Genomic DNA, 20,938 nt, shown 5'->3' with positions numbered 1-20,938 from the left:
CTGTGCCGGCCCAGGCTGAGGCAGCCTCGCCGTGAGGCCCAGACCCATTAATGACTGAGCTGGGAGTATTTTTGGTTGCTCTCAATAATGCAGCAGCACTGGCTGAGCAGAGCCTGGCTGTAATTACAGGGCCAGTGTCATTTGTCATCAGTGTCGCCCTGCTGGCTGCCAGGGAGCTGCAGGGCAGCGTGATGCCAACGCCCCTGTCACAGCCCTGGTGACAGCCCCGGGCACCCGCGGGGCTCTGGGCTTTGGTACCCGCGGGCCCAGCCCCGCAGCCTCTGGGGGCTCAGCACAGCAGTGCTGGGCCCTTCCTTCCTCCGTCTCCACGTCCCAGCTAAGCCAGGCGGACAGGCCAGGCTTCCCAAGGCGCGCTCATCCCACCAGCAGCACGAGGCTTTCCCCAGTGCCAGCACATTTCTCCTGGTTCATGGAACACCTCAAGGGACTCTGGGGGCCCTGTGGGACACCAGGGGTGGGACCTGCTGTGGGTGTGGGGCAGCCAGGAGGTTCTGTGTCTGCCCTTCCCAAGCAGGAAGACATAATTTAGGAGGAAGATAAAGCAATCCTCACTTTTCCTCAATAAATATCATCAAACACACCAAACAAAAGCTCCTGGTTTTAATTGTAATGGAGCAGCAGCAGCAGTGACCTGTACAGGGGTGGCACAGCAGAGCACAATCCTGGCACTGGGAACAGGCGTGGGAAGGGAAATGGTTAATCAGGGACAGCCAGCCTTCGTCTGGATCCTTGTGGCTGGAAACAGGAGAGCCAGACGCTCTGCCTGATCAGAGGCTGCCCGGGGGCAGAGGGAGGCAGAGGAGCCCTCTGCCCGCGGTGCCTGCGGGATCCCTGCCCTCCAGAGCGCTCAGGGCAGGGTGCCCGCGGTCACCGACCCCGCGTGAGGCCAGCGGGGTGCCAGGGATGCGCTCGCACTCGGGAATGCCCCGCTGGAGCGGGTGCAGGCACAGCCCCTCTGCCCCCCGGCAGGGAGCGATCCCCAGCGCCGCCGCCGCCGGGATGACAAATGATGGAGATATAATTAAACTTTCCAACAGCATTTCAATTTCCCATCCCCCTGCTTCCCCTGCTGCCCATCCAAGGGGTGACGGGTGTGAGGAGTGAAGGGTGGCTCTGGGAGGTTTGCAGCTGCACCAGGCACTGCCCAGAGAGCCTGCAGTAATTAATTGCTTAATTAGCCAGCATTCACTCATTTATCCCCCCTGTAATGCCCTGGAGAGCGAGGCTGGCTGTAGCAGGGGGCTTGTGGTGGGTCTGGATTATGGGTGCAATTCAGGAAAGGAGCCTGCAGCTCTCCCTGAGCCCTCACTCCTCACAGGACCCGGGCCCTGCTCCCACTTCTCCATGAACACGGCTCTACTCCCAAGCCATGTTTGGAGAGGGCAAATCTTGCCCTGTGCTCATGGAAAATGAGCCGAGCCTTGACACGCTTCCTTGCGCCTGGTGGTGAGATGGATCCCGGACGGATGTCAGGGAGCTGTTGGGAAATCACCCAAAGGATGTGGAATACTGGGGATTCCTCAGAGCAGCTGCACTGCCCTGAAACCTTGCTGTCCTGCTGTTCGCCTTCGCAATAATTACAGAGAGGAGAAGAAACCCCTCTGCTCCTCTGCTGCCCGGCAAGCACCGCAGGTCCTCACCCGGGACACGCGGCGCCTCGGCTCCCCGTTTGTGGATTTATCACATCCACAACCCTCACTAAAATGCGTTCATTCAGTGGGAGAGGAAATCAGCTCTGCACACGGGGGGTGACGCTCGCACCCTCCCGAGCTCCGGGACAGAGGCACCGCCGCAGGGGCCGGGCGGGGCACCTGGCACCGGCCCCGTGTCCCTGCCGGTGGCACCGGGAGCTGCTCCTGCCGCGGGAAGTGCCAGCACCTTCCTCCACATTGCTGTGCCTGGTAGCAGCTCTGGGGGCTGGCCTGGAGCCCTGGAGGGCAGGGTGGGCTCGGTGTGCCCTGGGCCACCCTACAAACGACCCGCAGGACTCCGCGCTGGGGACAAGAGGCTCTGGCTGCCTCCGCCGCCGCTCCTCACGGGCCGGGCCGCTCTCCCGGGGATGGAGCCCCGGGCTGTGCGCGGCAGGCAGGGAGCCCGGCGGGGCAGGGCGCAGACGAGGAGCGGGCACAGCCCCGAGCGCAGCGCGGCCCCGTCCCGGCCGAGCGGGGCAGCTCCGGTGCCATATGTCACCCGGTGCGACGGGCACGGCCGGGCCAGGTGGCAGATGGCCGGTGGAGCACGGCTGCTCCTCCCGGGGGCACGGCCCCGTGCCAGGCGCAGCCCCGGGCCAGGCGCAGCGGCCAGCTCCAGCCGGGAGAGGGGAGGAGAGGGATGCTGCAGGCCCGGGCAGCGAGCCCTGCTGCCGGGAATCCACACCCGCCCTGTGCACGGCAATTCACATCGCACAGGGACTGAAACAGAGCACAGCCTGGGGCCGCCTGGGCCTGGGATGGGATGGGATCCATGGGATGGGATCCATGGGATGGGATCCATGGGATGGGATGGGATAGGATCCATGGGATGGGATGGGATGGGATCGATGGGATGTGATGGGATGCAATGGGATGGGATGGGATGGCGATGGGATGCAATGGGATCCTGCAGAGGTTGAAGGCTGGTGCTCCTGCACAGCTCAGCCAGGACAGAGCAGGGGTTTGGTGGTGGTCACTTGTCCCCACGAGCCCAGGATAAGGGGTGGGAGCAGCTCCCCGGCTGCGCCCCCTGCTCCCCTCCTCCCTTTCCCTGTTTTCCTGCTGCAGGGATTGCACAGACACCGCTTCCATCCCACCCTTCATTATCTCTGTCTCCTGGAGCAGCAAACAGGGAAATGTGATTAAAGCCTCTCGCAGGGAGCTTATCAGCCTGTGGGAAGGCCATGGGCTCCCTCGTGCCGGGAGAGCACCCTGCTCGGCCGGGCTGTGGCTCCTGCTGCCCCCACCTCGGCAGAGCCCGAGGAGAGGCCGGGTGGCGTGTGCCAGCTGCTGGTGGCGTGTCTGGGGAGCAGGCGGGGCAGGAGGCAGGGGCAGGAGGGAGGGGAAAGGGGCAGGAGGGAGGGAAGTGGGGCAGGAGGGAGGGGAGCGGGGCAGGAGGGAGGGGAAAGGGGCAGGAGGGAGGGGAGTGGGGCAGGAGGGAAGGAAGCGGGGCAGGAGGCAGGGGAGCAGGGCAGGAGGAAGAGGAGCGGGGCAGGAGGGAGGGGAGCGGGCAGGGGAGCGGGGCAGGATGGAAGGGAGCAGGGCAGGAGGCAGGGGAGCGGGGCAGGAGGGAGGGGAGCGGGGCAGGAGGAGCCAGCCTGGCTGCTCCCGCGGCTGGGGCCAGCGCCCCGCTCCCGTCGCGCTGCTGTCAGACGGTTTGCGCTGGAATGGGCTGCCCTGACGTTAATTGGCTTTGACCCATCTGGGCCGACGCTATCAGATCTTGGAGGTTCAGCGGCCCCGAGGTGCTGGGATGGACGGGAGGGGACAGCCCTGTCACCGTGTGAAGGAGGGAGGCTAGAGCCGGACCTTATTGGCAGCACGGCGCTGGGGAAGGCGGGGAGGATCCACCCTGACGGGGATTTGGAGCCGCCTCTGGGCCGGGGGGAGCTGGGCAGCGTTACCGCGTCCTCCGGGGATTTGCTCGGGGCTGTCCGTGAGGGTCACCCTTCCTGTGCCCGTGGAAGGAACATCCTGCGGGCACCAAGGTGCGACCCACGGCTCTGAGCCGCGCTGCTCCCCGTCCCTCTGAATTCAAAGCAGCCAGAATTCCCTTCCCACCCCCGGTCACCGCATAAAATATCTGCCTTCTCCATCCCGCAGTGACGGTGCCATTTAGAATGGAAAATCGGGGAGAGGAAGTGCTGCGCCTGCAGCAGCTGATGCCAGGGGAGATGCCAGGAGCTGCCGGGCTCTAAAACATTCCCTGGGAGAGGCGTGCGGCCCACGCAGCAGCCCCGGGAGGAAAGGGTCCCCTGGGCGCCGTCCCAAGGAAAGAGCCCGCACTGGGCATCAGCAGCGGCTCTGGGGTCCTGCGGCAGGAGCCCGGATCCCTCAGCCCCGTCCCTCCGCACAGGGGTCCCCGGCTGCACAGGCTCCTGCCGCCCTGCCCGGGCTGCAGCCGGCTCCCGGCTTCTGCCCCAGGCTCTTCCAACCTGCCCCGGTGCGAGTGCCCGAGCCCCGGGGGCTGCGACAGCGGAGATGGGGCCCGGGTGGGCGCGGGGGCTGCAAGGGCGGCGGGAGCGGGGCTGGAAGGGCCGCGGGAATTCGGGGAGCTGCCCAAGGGCGCCAGGAGATCCCGGGGATGCGGGGGCCGTGCCAGGGGCCGCCGAGGTGATGTCGGGAGGATGCCGGGGATGCTGGAGCGGCGCTGGGGCCGTGTCACGGGACCCGAGGGGATGCCAGGTGACGCCGGGCGTGCCAGGGGGATGCCGGGGCCACGCCAGGTGAGGCCGAGGCCGTGTCGAGGGAGGCTGAGGGATGCCGGGGGGATGCCGGGGCCACGCCCAGGGATGCCGGGGGGAAGTCGGGGGACGCCGGGGGGGATGCGCGGCTCCGGGCTCGCTCCAAGACCCCTCCCCGGCCCGGAGAGCCCGCCGGGGCGGGCGGCCCCGGACTACATTTCCCATGGCCGCCGCGGCCGGGGGCGGTGCGGGGCGGCGCGGGGGGCGCGGAGCGCAGGCGGAGGCGCGGAGAGGCGCAGGGGCGGCGGGGCCCGCTCGGCCCGGCTCGGCTCGGCTCGGCCCGGCCCGGCTCGGCGCCGGGCGGGGATGCGGGAGCGGCGGCCCGCTGCCCCCGGCCCCGCTGCCCGCCCGCACCGCCCGCACCGCCGCCACCATGAAGAAGCAATTCAACCGCATGCGCCAGCTCGCCAACCAGACCGTGGGCAGGTAGGGACGGGATGGGGAGGGATGGGATGGGATGGGATGGGATGGGATGGGATGGGATGGGATGGGATGGGATGGGATGGGATGGGATGGGATGGGATGGGGATGGGATGGGGATGGGATGGGACGGGATGGGGATGGGGATGGGGACGGACCCCGCCCAGCCCAGCCCACAGCCCCATCCCGCGCCCTGCCTGCTCCCGCCCGCCCCGCCGCACCCGCACCTGCCCGTTCCCATCTCCGTGCCCGCTCCCTGCCGACCCCACGCCCCGATCCCGTGTCCTGCCTGCCCCAGTGCCCTGATTCTGTCCCCTCCCTGCCTGCCCCGCTGTTCCTACTCCCTGCCTCACTCTGGCAGCCTCACTGCCCCCATCCCACACTCTGCCCACTCCCTGCCTGCCCCTCCGTCCCGGCTCCCCTCCTGCCCCAGTGCCCCGATGCTGCACCTGTGCCGCTGCCACCCTGCCTGCCCCACTGCTCCTGCTCCGCGCCTGAGCCCTGCCTGCCCCACTGGCCCTAATCCCACTCCCTGCCTACCCCCCAGCCTTCCTGCCGCCTGTGTGCCCCTTGCCCTGCTCTCTGTCTGACACCCCCGTCCTCGCCGTGCCCCACTCCGCACCCCTGGCCCTGCTCCCTGCCCCTCTCTCTGCCCCACTCCCGTTCTCTGCCTGCCCCACTCCCCCGTACCCCCCTACACCCTTCTTGCCCATTCCCTGCCAGTTAACCCCTGCCTGCCCCCTACGCCTGCCCTGCCCCACTCCCTGCCCCCTTCACCCGCTGCTCCCTGCCTGTCCCCCTGTCCTGCCGTCCCCTCTGTCCCAGGGCTGCGGGGACACAGCCCCGATGCCGTGGGGTGCCCCACGGCCGTGCCCCCCCAGCACCCCAGGGCGGCCCTGTTGGCCGTGGGGCCGGGGGCGCTCTGGGGCTCTGGAGCCAGAGCCGTGCCCCCGGGAATGCCCCCGGGAATGCCCCCGGGAATGCCCCCGGGCATGCCGGGTGTGCCGGTGCACGGCCAGGCCTGGGTTTGATGTGGCTGTTGTGTAATTCCTGGAGATTTTGTAGCGGGGGGGGCGGGAAGAGGATTTATTTATTTTCCCTTCCCGTGGCGGCTCTGGGGCGCGGGCACAGCTGGAGCGGCGGCTCCGCATCCCCTCGGCACCGCCGGGGCTCCTGCTGGCCGCGCCGTGTCCCCCCCGGCACCGGGGGCGCTGCCCCGCGGCGGGCACAGCCCCGATGGCAGCGGCTGCGGCCCGGGCTGCGGGAGTGCCCGGCGGGAGCGGGAGTGCCGGGAGTGCCGGGCAGGTACGGGAATGCCGGGCAGGTGCGGGAGTGCCGGGAGTGCCGGGCAGGTGCGGGAATGCCGGGCAGGTACGGGAATGCCGGGAGGTTCGGGAGTGCCGGGCAGGGAGTGCAGCTCGGGAGCCCCGGACTCTGGAGGGAATCCGGCACGAGAGTGCTGTGGAATGCCGTGCAGGAGCACAGTGCGGGAATGTGGCACTGGGAGTGTGGCACAGGGAATGTGGCACAGGGAAGGTGGCACAGGGAAGGTGGCACAGGGAATGCAGTGCCAGGATGTGCTGTGGGACCGCGGTGCGGGAGCGCCGGGAGCCCGGCAGTGCCTCCCGTGGGGAGCAGCAGGGGAGGCTGTTCCGGGGACAGGGGTGGGATTTTCCCGTGGCATTTGTGCCGGGCCAGGCCCCCTCTCCGGACCCTCCGAGGGGCTTGGACACATTCTCAGCCTCTGGAATGGGGGCTGCCCAGGGGGTGTCCTCGGTCCCCAGCACGCCGTGGGACACGTGAGCCGGGCTCTGCTCCCTCCCTGGCCCCAGAATGGAGCCTCTGCCAGGCCAGGAGCCTCCCCCTTCCCACATCCCCCAGAGCATCCCACCGTGCCCTCCCGCAGCCCTGGGAGCGGGGCTGGGGCTCGGATAAACCCGAACAATCCTCTTGGGGATGTGCTGGGCGGCTGGGAGGCTCTGGAGGTGCCCGGGGGGATGCAGCCCCTCTTCCCTGGGATGGGGCACCTGGAGCATCCTCAGGGCTGGGCTGGAGCCTGCAGAGCATCCCCGGCTCTGCTGCTCTCCACCTCAGCGTGTTCATCCCTCTCCCCACGGCGGAGTCCGGAGCAGTCCGGGCAGCCGGGAATCAGGAATGACAGGCAGGATTAAGGAATAGTCGGTGAAAATAGGGAATAACAGGTGAAAACAGGGAATCATAGATGGAAGTAAGGAATAATAGATGAAAATAGGGAAAATGAAAGGAAGTGGGAAATAGTGCATGGAAATGTGGAATAATGCATAGAAATGAGGGATGATTAATGGAACTGAGGAATAATTAATGGAAATGAGGAGTAATAAATGGAAATAAGGAATAAGAGTAGAACCCTGGTGTTTTGTCTTCCTGCCGGCAGCTCACGGGGGGACAAACACCCCAACCTCCGGGGCTCTGGGGGTGTCCCCTTCTCCTTGTCACCAAAGCCCCGTGGGGTCCCCCTGCAGTGCCAGCCCCTGAGTCTGGGAATGGGGATCACCAGGATGGATCCTGGGCCGGGGGCTGTGCTCATGGGGGGGGTCTCCGGGGGGCATTGCTTCATTCCAGGACATGGGGACAGCAGGGACAGTGGGGACAGCAGGGACAGCAGGGACAGCGGGGACAGCGGGGACAGTGGGGACAGCGGGGACAGCGGGGACAGTGGGGACAGCGGGGACAGCAGGGACAGCGGGGACAGCAGGGACAGTGGGGACAGCAGGGACAGCAGGGACAGCAGGGACAGTGGGGGCATCTGCCCAGCCCCCTGCAGGGTGTGCAGAGAGGTGTCCCAGCCCCTGGTGGCGTTTCCTGCTTTAGGTGGTGCAGTTTCCATGAAAAGGGAAGGAGAGAGGGGACTGAGGAGAAACCCCTCTCCACGGTCAGCAGGAGCCGGGGAGGGCAGCAGCCCTTTGTCCCTGAGAGGTCACACAGAGGGACCGAGGGACAGGGCCAAGGTGAGCAGAGACTCAGCGCTTGGGTCAGGGTCAAGGTCAGGGCCAGGGCCAAGGTCTGGGTCAGGATTGGGTTGTGGTTATGGTTAAGGTCAGGCTTAGGGTCAGGTTTAGGGTTAAGGTCAAGGTTAAGTCCAGGATCAGCTCGGGATAAGGATCAGAACCAGGGAGTTACTGGGTCAGGGTTGGATCAAGGTCAGGGTCAGGTGGGGAAGTGACTGTGTCCTTTCCAAATCCAGTCTGGGGCTCCGTGTCCCGGCTCCGCTTGGATGCTGGGAGCCAGCACGGAGCCCCTGTTCCCTCTGGGGAGAGCAGTGGCTCCACAGGAGCTGGAGGGGGAGACTGGAGCCTCTGCTGGGCCCCGAGCATGGCGTTCATTTCATTTTGTTTTGTTTTGTTTTGTTTTGTATTTATTTATTTAATTTACTTGGGGTTTGGGTGTTTTTTTGTCATTTCACTTGAAAGATCTGGGGATGCTCAGCCCAGCCCAGCCCCGCACTTGGAGCCCAACCTTGGGAGGAAATCCCGTTCCAGTCCGTGAGGGGCAGGGATATTTATCTCCGTGAGGCGGAAAAGGGAAGAGAAGCCAAAGAGTGGCTGTAGAACATTCTGAGGAGGTTTCCTGCAAAGTGCTTTTGTCTCTATTTGTGTTTGTCCGTCCCGCCCCGCCCTGGCTCCGGGCGGTGGGACGGTGGCACCGGGATGTCACCTCATTCCCTGGAACAGCGCTGGGAATTTCCCAGGACCGGCTCCGTGGGGATTTTTCCCGTGGGGATGAAATCGGCGCTGCTCCGCGGCGGCACGGGGGGGACGCAGCTCCCCGGGAACGGCGGCGGGAGCTCGGAGGGCTTGGATTTTGTCTCCGCGACTTTCTGAGCATCCCACGCTGTGTCCCCCATCCCGGGGGCGGTGGTGGCGTTTGGGGCTGGATGCCACCTCGCCGGCTGGCGGGGAGATGCTTTCCCAAGCCCCAGGACGGCCGCACCTCCAGACAAAGCCTTTGAACGCCGAGGGTTTGTTCCTGCTGCTGCAGGAGCACCCGGCGAGAAGGAAGGACATTTTCTGCTTGCGCGGAATAAGGGCAGAGGGAAATGAAAGCCCCGCCTGGGGTTTTCCCAGTGGGGTTCGCGGGAGGGAACAGCACCCTGCGAGCAGCTGGGCTCCCCATCTGCGCTTCGGGGTGTCGGCGGTGCTGCCAGCAGAACCCCCGCGCTTTCGGCTCCGGAGCCGGCGGATCCCGGCAGCCCCGGGGATATTTTTATCCTCCTCGCAAGGAGACAGCGCCGACAGCCTGGAATATTCATGGAGGAGCGGGCTGAGGGTTTTGTCCCTGCTCCGGCTGCCTCGGGGCCCTGCAGGGGCTTCTCCCCGGCTGCCAAACCGGGCTGGAAGCGTGCTGGGGGTGCGAGCCCGGGCCGGGCAGCGCCGGGAGCAGAGGGCCCCGGGCATCCCGTGCCAAAGCCAGGAAGGCAGCGGGAGATGAGGACAGAGGCTTTTGTGCCTCGCAGCCTCGCTCCCCCATTTTGCTTCGCTTCCTCGGTTTGCCCGGCTGCGGGCAGGATGGAGGGAAGCTGCTCCGGCGCTCCCTGCCCGCTCCTGCGCCGCTCCAGCCCGGCACAGCCCGGCCCGGCCCCGCAGGGTGGGCAGCGCTCCCCGCAGCGCGGCTGCCACCCCCGGGCTGTCGCACCGTGTCCCCGCGGCCGGGACGCGCCGGAGGAGCCGCCGAGGGGCCGTGTCCCCGCGTGGCGCCGATGCTGCGGCCGGAGCCGCTTCCCGGGGGAGCCGAGCAGCGATTTGGGGATATCAATGATTGATGTTTTGCTTCTCGCCTGCTAGAAAGGCGCCAGGAAGAATCCGCGGCTCCGCGGGGGCTCGGCGGGTGCCGGGCTTGCGCCCCGGGGTCTGTGTCCCCAGGGAGGCGGTGGCCGCTCGGGGGGCGGCAGGAGGTGGGGACAGCGCGGCCTTGGGTCAGAATCCAGCCCGGATCCGGAGCCAGGGGTGACACCCAGGGGCTTCCTCCTCCCTCTGCCCGCTGCAGAGGGTGCCCGGTGCTTTCCCCAGGGCTGTGGATGAACCTCGCTCCCCAGCCTCCCCTCTGCTCTCTGGGGACTCCAGCGCTGGAATTCTCCCGCAGGCACCGCAGGGAGATGGGGCAGGAGCGGGACGGAGCCGGGCCCTGTCCCGTGTCCGTGTGTCCGGGCGGGATGTGGGACGCTCCCAGCCCCGGGAATCAGCGCTGCCGGCACGGGCCGGCCCTGCCTGGGGTTTGTGCCTCCCTCCCCACCGGTGCGGCCATTTTTAGGCTAGAGCAAGGAGGAATCGCGGAATCAGCGCTGGAAATTAAATAGTGATGAAATGTTTCTGGGCAGGCTGCAGCGAGGGGCGGCTGGGGCTGGGGCCAGAGGGGTGTTTGGGCAGGGGATGGAGGTGAGGGCTTCGTGGGGCACCGTGGACGTGCTCTGCCTCTGGAGATGTTTCATCCCTGCTCCTGCTTCAGATTCACCCCTGCTCCTGCTGTCCCCACGCCGGGCGTGATGCTTTCCCATTCAGAGACTAATTGCCATGAAATCCCGGCCGTGCTCGGGGTTTTGCAGGCTCGGGGTCAAATCCGAGGCCGGCAGCTCCCTGCCGTGGGTGGCTGAGGCACCAGAGGGGACGGTGGCAGGGGACGGTGGTGGGGATCCAGCCAGGCAGAGGTGGCTGGCGCCAGGAGATGCTCCCGGGAAGCCCCGGCTGTGCTGCACCTCCCCAGGCTGAGGCTTTGGAAACTCATGTATTTATTTGGGAATCAACAGAATTTGCTTGTCTGGTGCTGATTTCTGCTGGCAGCAGTGAACTCGTGCAGCAGCACAAGCCCGAGCCCGCCGTGGCCGTGTCCCCACGGTCACTGTCCCTCTTCCCCAGCTGCCTGCAGGGACAGGTCAGGCTGCTGCCCGAGCAGGGCCCGGGTTTGTGCTGGGAAAAACAGCTCGGGTGGGAAGCTGGACAGGGAGGGGAGGAGCAGGATTTTGTTTGCCAAAAGGAAAGAGGAAAATCGCCGGGAGCTGGGGATGCTGGCTGTGTCCCCAAGGGTGCTCCCTCGGGATGCCTGTAACTCACATGGAGTGAAGTTTTGGGGAATTAGGGACCAGAGAGGGAAACTGGGGGGTCCCTGCCCCCTCTCTTGGGAGGCACAGGGACCATCACCCGTGCCTAAGTGGGATTGATTGGAACTCCTTTGCTTACCCCACTCCACCAAACGCTGCAGCCTGGTTGTTCCCCCTCTTTACTCCCGTGCCTCCCTGGCCGGAGCAGGGCTGGCCCGGGGGATGCTCCCCGTGAGACCACGGGGGTTCCTCACGCTGAGGATGGGCTTTGAAACACATCAAGGCCAGGATTTTGCCATTCTCTTTGAAATGTTGATTTCTGCTGCCCAAACACACCTCAGGGCATAGCTCGGGCTGGGATGTGGCTGCTGGGAGAGAGAGCTGCCCGTGGGACCCGGAACGTGCAAATCCCAGCCAGCTCCCGGCTGGAGAGGAGAAAACACAGGAAAAAATCCCTTCTTCTGCTGGAGTGAGGAAGTGACTCCTGGGGAGTGAGCAGCAGGGACGTGCCAGCGGTGCCTCACTCCCTGCCACCTCCCACTCCTTCAGGAGGCTAAAAATATCCCGAGCTGGGGACGGACGTTGTGGCTGTGCCCGTGGATATTTGCTGCTTTTTTCCCTGTTTGTGCTAATTCTGTGCCACTTCCAATCCTGCCTAAATGAGAGTGAAGGTGATTCCCAGAGGAGGAGGAGAAGCTGCTCAGCTCCTGCTCCCGGGTGGGCAGTGCTCCTTAGAGAGGATCTACTCTGCTCATTTCAATAACTCATTTTTAAAATTACCATAAACAGGGTTTGTTTGCTTTATTTTTTTAAAAAATTTGCTTTTAAACCACCTTAAATCAGGTGCTGGGACATCTTTCATGCCCAAAGCAGATTTAGTGCAGTTGGTTTGGGCAGCCCTGGCACAGGGTGCCCAGAGCAGCTGGGGCTGCCCCTGGATCCCTGGCAGTGCCCAAGGCCGGGCTGGACACTGGGGCTGGAGCACCTGGGACAGTGGGAGGTGTCCCTGCCATGGCAGGGGTGGCACTGAGTGGCTTTGAGGTCCCTTCCCACCCAAACCCCTCCGTGATTCAGTGATTTGCGCTTTCTGCAAGCTTTGGGTGAGGTGGGTTTGTGCACGAGCCGCTCGCTGTCGGACCCTTTCTGTGCTCACTCCTGATTTCCACTGCTCCAGCGCTTCCCTCCCTGTCTGCCAGCTGAGAATGCAGCTCGGACGGCAGGAGGGGACCAGGCTCGGGAAATGAAGGCGCTGTTGGCAGGATGGCAGCACCAAGCTCTTGCTGTCCCCCGAGGAACCTTTAGGGACCGGCTGGCTGAATGACAGCCCTGGCCCGGCTCAGACTGACAGAGCTCGTTTTTCCAAGTGAAAGGATGCGCTGAAGTTGTTAAAAACCCAGGGAAAAAGAACAAGTGATCCGGATGCGATGGTTCAAACGAGCCCGAGCAGCTGCGCTGCGGGGGCCCTGGGCTCTGGTTGCTGCGGGTCCGGGGGCCGGGGACGGCGGGCTGGTGTCTCCTGCATCCCGGCGCTGCTCCCTCGGGAAGGCAGCGGCTGCCGCGGGCTCTGGAGCGGTGCGTCCGTCCCCAGTGAGCAGCAGAAGGGCTGTGGCGAGGCCCCGGGCAGCAGCTGCCGCCTCCCGTGCCGTGGCTGCCCCCGTGCGAGGCGGCTCAGCCGCGCTGGCCCCGGGAGCTCGGCCCTGCGCCGCCCCAGCGCCTCCCTCCGAGCGCCGCCCGCTTCCTCCCGGGAACCTGAATCCCTGGAAAAACGGAAAAATAAGGGAGAGATGGGAGGCAGGCCCTGGAGTGGTGTGGTACCGGGCAGTGAGCCCTGAGATGCTCCATCAGTTCCTTCCTTAGGAGATGAGGCACGGCTGCTGGGAGCAGAGATCCCTAAATCCCCCCTGCATCCCCACACCCCGGGCTGCTGGGAGCAGGGATCCCTAAATCCCCCCTCACCCCGAAGGAGAAGCACACCCCGGGCTGCTGGGAGCAGGGATCCCTAAATCCCCCCTCACCCCGAAGGAGAAGCACACCCCGGGCTCCAGGCAGCGCAGGGGGTGCTGCCGCGTGTCCCGGACCCGTCACCAATGGCTCCTCTCCTCTCTTGTCCTGCAGAGCCGAGAAGACCGAGGTGTTGAGCGAAGATCTGCTGCAGGTGAGGCTCCCTCGGAGCCATCCCTGGGTGTCCATGTGTGCCTGGGCACCTCCCGGGGGCGCTGCACCCATCAGCAGCTCCCTGGTGGTGCCACAGCATCCCAGCCGCCCCAGGAGATGGGATCCCAGGTCATGGAATCCCAGGTGATGGGATCCCAGGTGATGGGATTCCAGGTGATGGGATCCTGGGGTGATGGGATCCCAGGTGATGGAATCCCAGGTGATGGGATCCCCAGTGATGGGATCCCCAGTGATGGGTGATGGGATCCCTGGTGTGATGGGATCCTGGGGTGATGGGATCCCAGGTGATGGGATCCCTGGTGTGATGGGATCCTGGGGTGATGGGATCCCAGGTGATGGGATCCTGGGGTGATAGGATCCCAGGTGATGGAATCCCAGGTGATGGGATCCCCGGTGATGGGATCCCCGGGTGATGGGATCCTGGGGTGATGGGATCCCCAGTGATGGGTGATGGGATCCCCGGGGATGCGTGATGGGATCCCTGGGGTGATGGGATCCCCGGGGATGGGCTCTGTCCCTCCTGCAGGTGGAGAAGCGGCTGGAGCTGGTGAAGCAGGTGTCCCACAGCACCCACAAGAAGCTGACGGCCTGTCTGCAGGGCCAGCAGGGCCTGGACGCCGACAAGCGCTCGGTGAGGGCGGCAGGGCCGGGGGCTCCGGGATCCGGGGATCTGGGGGATGCGGGGAGCCAGGGGAATCCAGGGGAATCCAGGGATCTGGGGGATCCAGGGAGCCAGGGGAATCCAGGGGAATCCAGGGATCTGGGGGATCCAGGGAACCGGTGGGAATGCAGCCCCTGTCTCCGCAGAAGAAGCTGCCGCTGACGACGCTGGCGCAGTGTCTGATGGAGGGATCGGCCGTGCTGGGGGACGACTCCCTGCTGGGGTAAGGGGGCTGGGGCTGCCCGGGGCCACACTGCCCTGGGACGTGCTGGGAATGCGCTGGGAATTATATATTATATATTCTATATTCTATATTCTATATTATATATTCTATATTCTATATTCTATATTCTATATTATATATTATATATTATAACACACAACATAATGCTAATATACAACATAGCAATGTAGATAAATATGTCATAACACAATAGTGTAACGCTTCAATCACGATTGGATCACTCTGAGTGCAGTACTGAAGCAATGAGCTTTCCTGGCACCCCGGGGTGCCCGCGGTGCCCTGGCTGCCGCCCTCCTCCCCGCTCTGCCCCGGCGGGGCTGCCCCGTGCCCCTCCTGGAGCCCCGGGGGGGGTGGCCTGTGCCCCGGGCGCAGGACGGTCCCGCTGTGCCCAGCCGTGCTGTCCCTGCAGGAAGATGCTGCGGCTGTGTGGGGAGGCCGAGGACAAGCTGGCGCAGGAGCTCATCCACTTCGAGCTGCAGGTGGAGCGGGACGTCATCGAGCCGCTCTTCGTGCTGGCTGAGGTGAGCCGCGGGTCTTGGGGTGCCCTGCCATCCCCCTGCAGGGTCTTGGGGTGCCCTGCCGTCCCCCCACGGGCCCCTGGGGTGCCCTGCTGTCCCCCTGCAGGCTCCTGGGGTGCCCTGCCATCCCCCCGTGGGCCCCTGGGGTGTCCTGCTGTCCCCAGAGCCCTTCCTGCCCTCCCCCAGCTCCTGGGGAGCTTTGGGTGCCCCAGAGCCGCTCCCCGGGGGTTCTGGGGCTGAGCTGGGCTCATTCCGGGTGGGACACGCAGCAGGGGTCAGCCGGGCTGTGTCCCTGAGGATGTGACACTGGGGAGACACATCCTTGCCCACACAGCCCAGAGCTGTGACCATCCCTGGCCACCTCTCCCGGGCTGTCACCCCCTCCTGTTCCCTGTGCTGCCGCAGGTGGAGATCCCAAATATCCAAAAGCAGAGGAAGCACTTGGCCAAGCTCGTGCTGGACATGGACTCCTCCAGGACGAGGTAGGAAGCGCCTTCAAGTGCTCGGTAAGAAGCAAACCCTGCCGAGCCACGGCGGCTCCCAGGAGAGAGCTCCTGGCCCCGCAGCCCCCCGGGACGAGGAGCCCCGGCTGTGCCTCTCGGAGCTCTGCAGTGAGCCGCCACTCCTGCTCCTGTCTGCGGAACCCATGGGTTCCTTTTCCTCGCCCTCTGCGGCAAAAGGGTATTTTTTTTCTGGCAGAAAGGGTTATTCTGTAGTTTTTTCCTGTCTTGGTGAGTTCTATGCAGGGAGCCGGGTGCTCCTGTCCCTGCAGTGGCGCCGAGGGGAGCGGGGATCACTCGGCGTTGTCCCGTGACGCTGCTCAGTCGTCCAAGCCCCCACTCCAGCATGTCCTGGCAGAGGTCTGAGAGGTGTCCAAGTCCCCAGCATCATGCCCAGGCTCTCCCATCCCCTTCCCCTCTCTTCCCACCGGGACACGTCTCCTTATCCTGCTGAAAGGATCCCTTCCCTGCCGAGTGCAGTGCTGTGGGGCTGGGGCTGGGCCTGGGGCTAAATTCCAGCTGGGCTGGGATCATCTCCGGGCTGCTCAGCCCTGGGGACCGCGGTGGCCCCGCAGGGCCTTGGGCTGTGGTCACGGACTGTCCCCGTCCCCGTCCCCGCCGCAGGTGGCAGCAGTCGGTGAAGTCCTCGGGTCTGGCCAGCAACCTGCAGCCCTCGGGGGCCAAAGCCGACGCTCTCAGGGAGGAGATGGAGGAGGCGGCCAACAGAGTGGAGATCTGCAGGGTACGGGGCTCCCCCTGCCCCGGGGGGTCCATGGGCTCCGGGGAAAGCTGCGGCCTCTCCTCTCAGCCCGCTCTGCCCCCCGCCTGTGCTGCCCCCCCGGGCCCCAGACGCAGCACGGTGGCTCTGGGTGATGCTCCCCAGACGAGCAGGATGTCCCCAGCTGCCCCATCCCCATCCTCATCCCCCCGGGGCTGGGGGCTCCCCTCCCTGAGAACCCGTCCTGGCAGGGCTCAGCACTGCGTTCATCCCGCCCTGGCTCTGGCACAGACATTTCTCCAGCTTCTCTGCTGCGTTGATTTCTGTCATTTTCAAGCACTGAGAGGGACTTGCACCCCTTCCCTGGGACAGCAGGGAGTCCAGTCTCCCTTCTTTGTGCGCTTTGGGGGGACCTGCCGCTCAGGCTGCAGTGGGGGAGGCCCCTGAGCTCCCCTGACACACCGGCCTCAACCCTGTGCCACCCTGGCTCCCGCTGGGACCCAGCTGCTCCCTGCGGGTGCTCGGGAAGGGCCCTGCTGGAGGCGCCAGGCAGCAGGACGGGGACGGTGACAGATCCTCTGCCCCGACAGGACCAGCTCTCGGCTGACATGTACAATTTTGTGGCCAAAGAAGTCGACTATGCAAACTATTTTCAAACTGTGAGTGCCACCCCCGCCCCCGGGCTGTCCTGTCCCTGTCCCTGTCCCTGTCCCAGCAGCGCGGTGACCCCGGTGCCGTGTCCCCGCAGCTGATCGAGGTGCAGGCCGAGTACCACCGCAAATCCCTGGCGCTCCTGCAGAACTTCCTGCCACAGATCAAAGCCCAGCAGGGTGAGTGCCCGCAGCTCTGTCCCTGCGTGTGGCACCGAGGGCCTGTGATGGGCTCTGTGACCCCGCAGGGACAGCTGAGCACCCTCCCTTTGCTTGCCCTGCCTGCATCCTGCCTCTCCCACTGCAGGGAAGGGATCCCATCCCATCCCATGGATCCCATCCCATCCCATCCCATCCCATCCCATCCCATCCCATCCCATCCCATCCCATCCCATCCCATCCCATCCCATCCCATCCCATCCCATCCCATCCCATCCCATCCCATCCCATCCCATCCCATCCCATCCCATCCCATCCCATCCCATCCCATCCATCCCATCCCATCCCATCCCATCCATCCCATCCCATCCCATCCCATCCCATCCCATCCCATCCCATCCCATCCCATCCCATCCCATCCCATCCCATCCCATCCCATCCATCCCATCCCATCCCCATCCCATGGATCCCATCCCATCCCATCCCCCTTGCCGGGGGGCAGGGTCCATCTGCATGGAGAGGGAGGAATGTGCCCCAGGGTGCTGAGGGTGGGCAGCCCTGGCACAGGTGCCCAGAGCAGCTGGGGCTGCCCCTGGATCCCTGGCAGTGCCCCTGGACAGGGCTGGACACCAGGGCTGGAGCAGCTGGGACAGTGGGAGGTGTCCCTGCCATGGCAGGGGTGGCCCTGGAGGGGCTTTGGGGTCCCTTCCACCCCAAACCCTTCTGGGATTCTGTGGAAATCCCCACCGAGTGCAGCTGGAATGCCGTCACTGAGGGGGGCTTGGGGGTCTCTCTGGGGGTGCAGCCTCCAGAGGCTCTGGGCTGGGACCCCGAGGTTGGGGTGAGCCCCAGGCAACGACCCCAAAATCAGCTCCTTCCTGGGCCGGGGCTCCTGGGGCTGCTGTCACTGCAGCAGGGCAGGGACAGGTTCCATTTTGCTCTCTGTTCTGCAAAATATTCCTGCCTTAAACCGTGATGGAAGGAGGGGAGAGTACTGCAAAGGCTTGCTCGTTGCTACCCCTGTGGAAAATGTTATCCAGCTCCTTTGAAATCCTGGGATGGCTGGAAGAGGCCAGAGCTGCAGGGTCCTGGTCTTCTAACAACACCCATACACAGTATTTTGCTGCCAAAACTGTGACCCAAGGGCCTTTTGGGGAGGGGCTGCTGGATGTGGCACCACCCTCCCTCTCCTCTGCCCCCTCTGCCCGTCCCAGAGGCGTGGATGGAGAAGCCCTCCTTTGGGAAGCCCCTGGAGGAGCACCTGGCTGTCAGCGGGCGGGAGATCGCCTTCCCCGTGGAGGCCTGCGTGACCATGCTGCTGGAATGCGGGATGCAGGAGGAGGTGGGTCCCTGCTGGATTTGGGGGGTGCAGGGGGAGGTGGGTTCCTGTGGGATGGGGAGATGCAGGAGGAGTTGGGTCCCTGTGGGATGGGGATGCAGGAGGAGGTGGGTCCCTGCTGGATTTGGGGGATGCAGGGGGAGGTGGGTCCCTGCTGGATTTGGGGGGTGCAGGAGGAGGTGGGTCCCACATCCAACCCTTGCTGGCACAGTGGAAGGGGTCACAGCTGTCCCCAGGGCCAGGGTGAGGAACTGGGGGGCTCCAGGGACGTGCCCAGCCCCAAGCCCTGCCCCACGCTGTCCGTTCCTCTGCCCAGGGTCTCTTCCGAGTGGCTCCCTCGGCCTCCAAGCTGAAGAAGCTCAAGGCTGCCCTGGACTGCTGCGTGGTGGACGTGCAGGAGTACTCAGCTGACCCCCATGCCATCGCAGGTGGGGCTCCTCGGGGCGGGGTGGCCCCTCCAGGCACCCCCAAGGGCACCCTGAGGGGGATCAGGGGCACCAAGTCCAGCTGAGCACCAGGAGCCAGTGGCGCAGCCCAGGGCTTGGTGCTGGCTCTGGTTAATTTTGGCATTAATTAGTGGCCTGGCTAACGGGGCAGGGTGCTCCCTCAGCGAGCGGGCAGGTGACACAAACGGGGACAGAGAGGTGCTGCCATGCTGAGGGAAGGGGCTCGGAGGGGCTGCAGGGTGGCAAGGTGGCTGGGGGCGCCACAGGCTGCTCCAGGTCGGGTGCTCAGGGGGTGGTGGGGGGACAGGCTGGGGGGATGTGGGTCCAGGTGCCCCTCGGTGCCCAACAGCCGGTGCCAGCTGCAGTGCCCATCCCTGTGTCCCCTGTGTGCCGCAGGAGCCCTCAAGTCCTACCTGCGGGAGCTGCCCGAGCCCCTGATGACCTTCGAGCTGTACGAGGAGTGGATCCAGGCCTCCAAGTGAGTCTGGGACATCCCCCCATTGCTCCGTGGCACGGGCAGGGACAGCCTGGTCCCCAGGGATGCTTTGGGCTTTTTCTGGCACGGTTCGCGGCATTTGGGATCTTTCCTCTGGACTCTGAGAGCCATGAGAGGAAATCCAAAGGGATTCCTTCTCCCTGGGACAGGTTTTGGGGCTTAATTTACTTCCATAATGTTGGTGGCAGCCTGGGGGTCTCGCAGGTGTGGGGCTGGGGGGGTGCACAGCCCCAGGGCGGGGTGCAGATGGGGGATACCGCCCTCTCCCCGCTCCCTGCAGCATCCCGGAGCAGGAGAAACGGCTGCAGGCCCTCTGGAACGCCTGCGAGAAGCTGCCCAAAGCCAACTACAACAACATCAGGTGAGCCTGGGGCCCGCGGGACACGGGAAGGGGACACCCAGGGGGTGGCCCATGCGCTGAGCCCTTTGGGATCTGCTTCCCAGGTATGTGATTAAATTCCTGGCCAAGCTGACCGAGTACCAGGACATGAACAAAATGACCCCGAGCAACGTGGCCATCGTGCTGGGACCCAACCTGCTGTGGCCACAGGCCGAGGGGTGAGGCTGGGGGAGGGCTGAGGGGCAGATCCTGCTGGGAATCCCGCTGGGAATCCTGCTGGGAATCCCACTGGGTGGGGGCTGAGGGGCAGATCCTGCTGGGAATCGTGCTGGAATCCTGCTGGGAATCCTGCTGGAATCCTGCTGGGACCCCTGCTGGGTGGGGGCTGAGGGGCAAATCCCATTGGGAATGCAGCCGGGGATCCTGCTGGGAATCCTGCTGGGAATACCGCTGGGAACCCTGCTGGGAACCCTCCTGGGAACCCTGCTGGGAATCCTGCTGGAATCCTGCTGGGAATACCTCTGGGAATCCTGCTGGGAATCCTGCTGGGAGCCCTGCTGGGAATCCCACTGGGTGGGGGGGCTGAAGGGCAGATCCCATTGGGAATGCCACTGGGAACCCTGCTGGGACCCCTGCTGGGCCCCTGCTGGAATCCCGCTGGGAACACCTCCGGGCCCCTGCTGGGCCCCTGCTGTCCTGGGGCGTGTCTGAGCTGCCACCCCCTGCAGGAACATGACGGAGATGATGACGACGCTGTCGCTGCAGATCGTGGGCATCATCGAGCCGCTCATCCAGCACGCAGACTGGTTCTTCCCGGGAGGTAGGGCGTGCCCGCGGCCCCGGGGACAGCTGGGCTGCCTGGCCCCTCCCGGGCAGGGGGCTCAGAGCTCCCGGGTTGGGTTTTGCCAGCCCCCTCTGCTTGCTGCAGCTCAGGCCGGGCTCTGGCCAGACTCGGCACGGCACTGAGCCCAGTCCCCCCCCTCCCTGAGCACACCCCTGCCAACACCCTCTGCCCCCAGACATCGAGTTCAACGTGACGGGCAACTACGGCAGCCCCCTGCACGTGAACCACAACGCCAACTACAGCTCCATGCCCTCGCCGGACATGGAGCACGGCGAGCGCCGGCAGCACGAGCAGGCCCGGCGGCCCCTCAGCGTGGCCACCGACAACATGATGCTGGAGTTCTGCAAGAAGGACGGGTAGGGACCCTGCCTGGGACAGGAGGGGACGGTCTGACACCGTCCCGCGGGCAGCAGGAGAGGATGCTCGGCGTCGCCTCGGGGTGGGTGGCACTAAGCTGGTGGAGGTTGGGTGGCCCCAGGGTGGAGGGACCCCCTGCTCTCTGTGCCAGGCCCTTGGAGGTGCCCAGGGCTCCGTGCCTGCCCCCAGCCCACTGCAGATGGGAGTGGGTGGCCCGTGGGGTGACACTGGGACTGTGCCGTGGCACAGACAGGCGTCCTGGTGTCCTCAAGGTCTGCAGCGTTTGCTCCAGGGGAAGCTGCCCATTCCCAGCCTGCGCCTGACCCCCTCCATCACACCTCCCAGGGACCTCAAACAGTCGAGTGGGCTCCAGCAAACACCCCAGGACTCTGCCCATCCCGAAATGTCCCCATTTCCAGAGGGTATCCCAAGCCGTCCCACCGCTGGCACAGCCTGGTCCTGCTCAGCCCCCCTGCCCCCCGTCTCGGAGCCCCTCGGCCTCGCAGCCCCTTTGCCCAGCAGTGACCTCTGTCCCTGTGCACGGT

At 65.3% G+C, this 20,938-nt stretch overlaps 1 protein-coding gene across 1 annotated transcript; it reads left to right on the top strand.

Annotated features, from left to right (window-relative positions):
* The first annotated feature begins 4,680 nt into the window (after positions 1–4,680).
* ARHGAP44 (Rho GTPase activating protein 44) lies at positions 4,681–20,850 on the top strand. Its single transcript, XM_038157534.1, has 16 exons — positions 4,681–4,882; positions 13,062–13,101; positions 13,648–13,752; positions 13,929–14,005; positions 14,436–14,547; positions 14,950–15,026; positions 15,669–15,786; positions 16,353–16,421; positions 16,511–16,592; positions 17,786–17,913; positions 18,227–18,338; positions 18,753–18,834; positions 19,133–19,213; positions 19,297–19,410; positions 19,921–20,012; positions 20,212–20,850. The coding sequence occupies exons 1-16, from the start codon at positions 4,830–4,832 to the stop codon at positions 20,394–20,396; spliced, it is 1,527 nt and encodes a 508-aa protein (XP_038013462.1). The 5' UTR covers positions 4,681–4,829; the 3' UTR covers positions 20,397–20,850.
* The last annotated feature ends 88 nt before the right edge of the window (positions 20,851–20,938 follow it).

Source organism: Motacilla alba, chromosome 18, assembly GCF_015832195.1.
Source record: "Motacilla alba alba isolate MOTALB_02 chromosome 18, Motacilla_alba_V1.0_pri, whole genome shotgun sequence".
Lineage (NCBI taxonomy): Eukaryota > Metazoa > Chordata > Aves > Passeriformes > Motacillidae > Motacilla > Motacilla alba.
The sequence above is the reverse complement of the archived record's forward strand: the minus strand, read 5'-3'. Positions and strand labels throughout refer to the sequence as shown.

Coding starts and splice junctions, on each gene's coding strand:
- ARHGAP44 (XM_038157534.1), top strand. CDS start 4,830: ATGAAGAAGCAATTCAACCGCATGCGCCAGCTCGCCAACCAGACCGTG. Junction 16,593..17,785: donor ACAGATCAAAGCCCAGCAGG/GTGAGTGCCCGC, acceptor TGCCCGTCCCAG/AGGCGTGGATGGAGAAGCCC. Junction 18,835..19,132: donor GAGTGGATCCAGGCCTCCAA/GTGAGTCTGGGA, acceptor CGCTCCCTGCAG/CATCCCGGAGCAGGAGAAAC.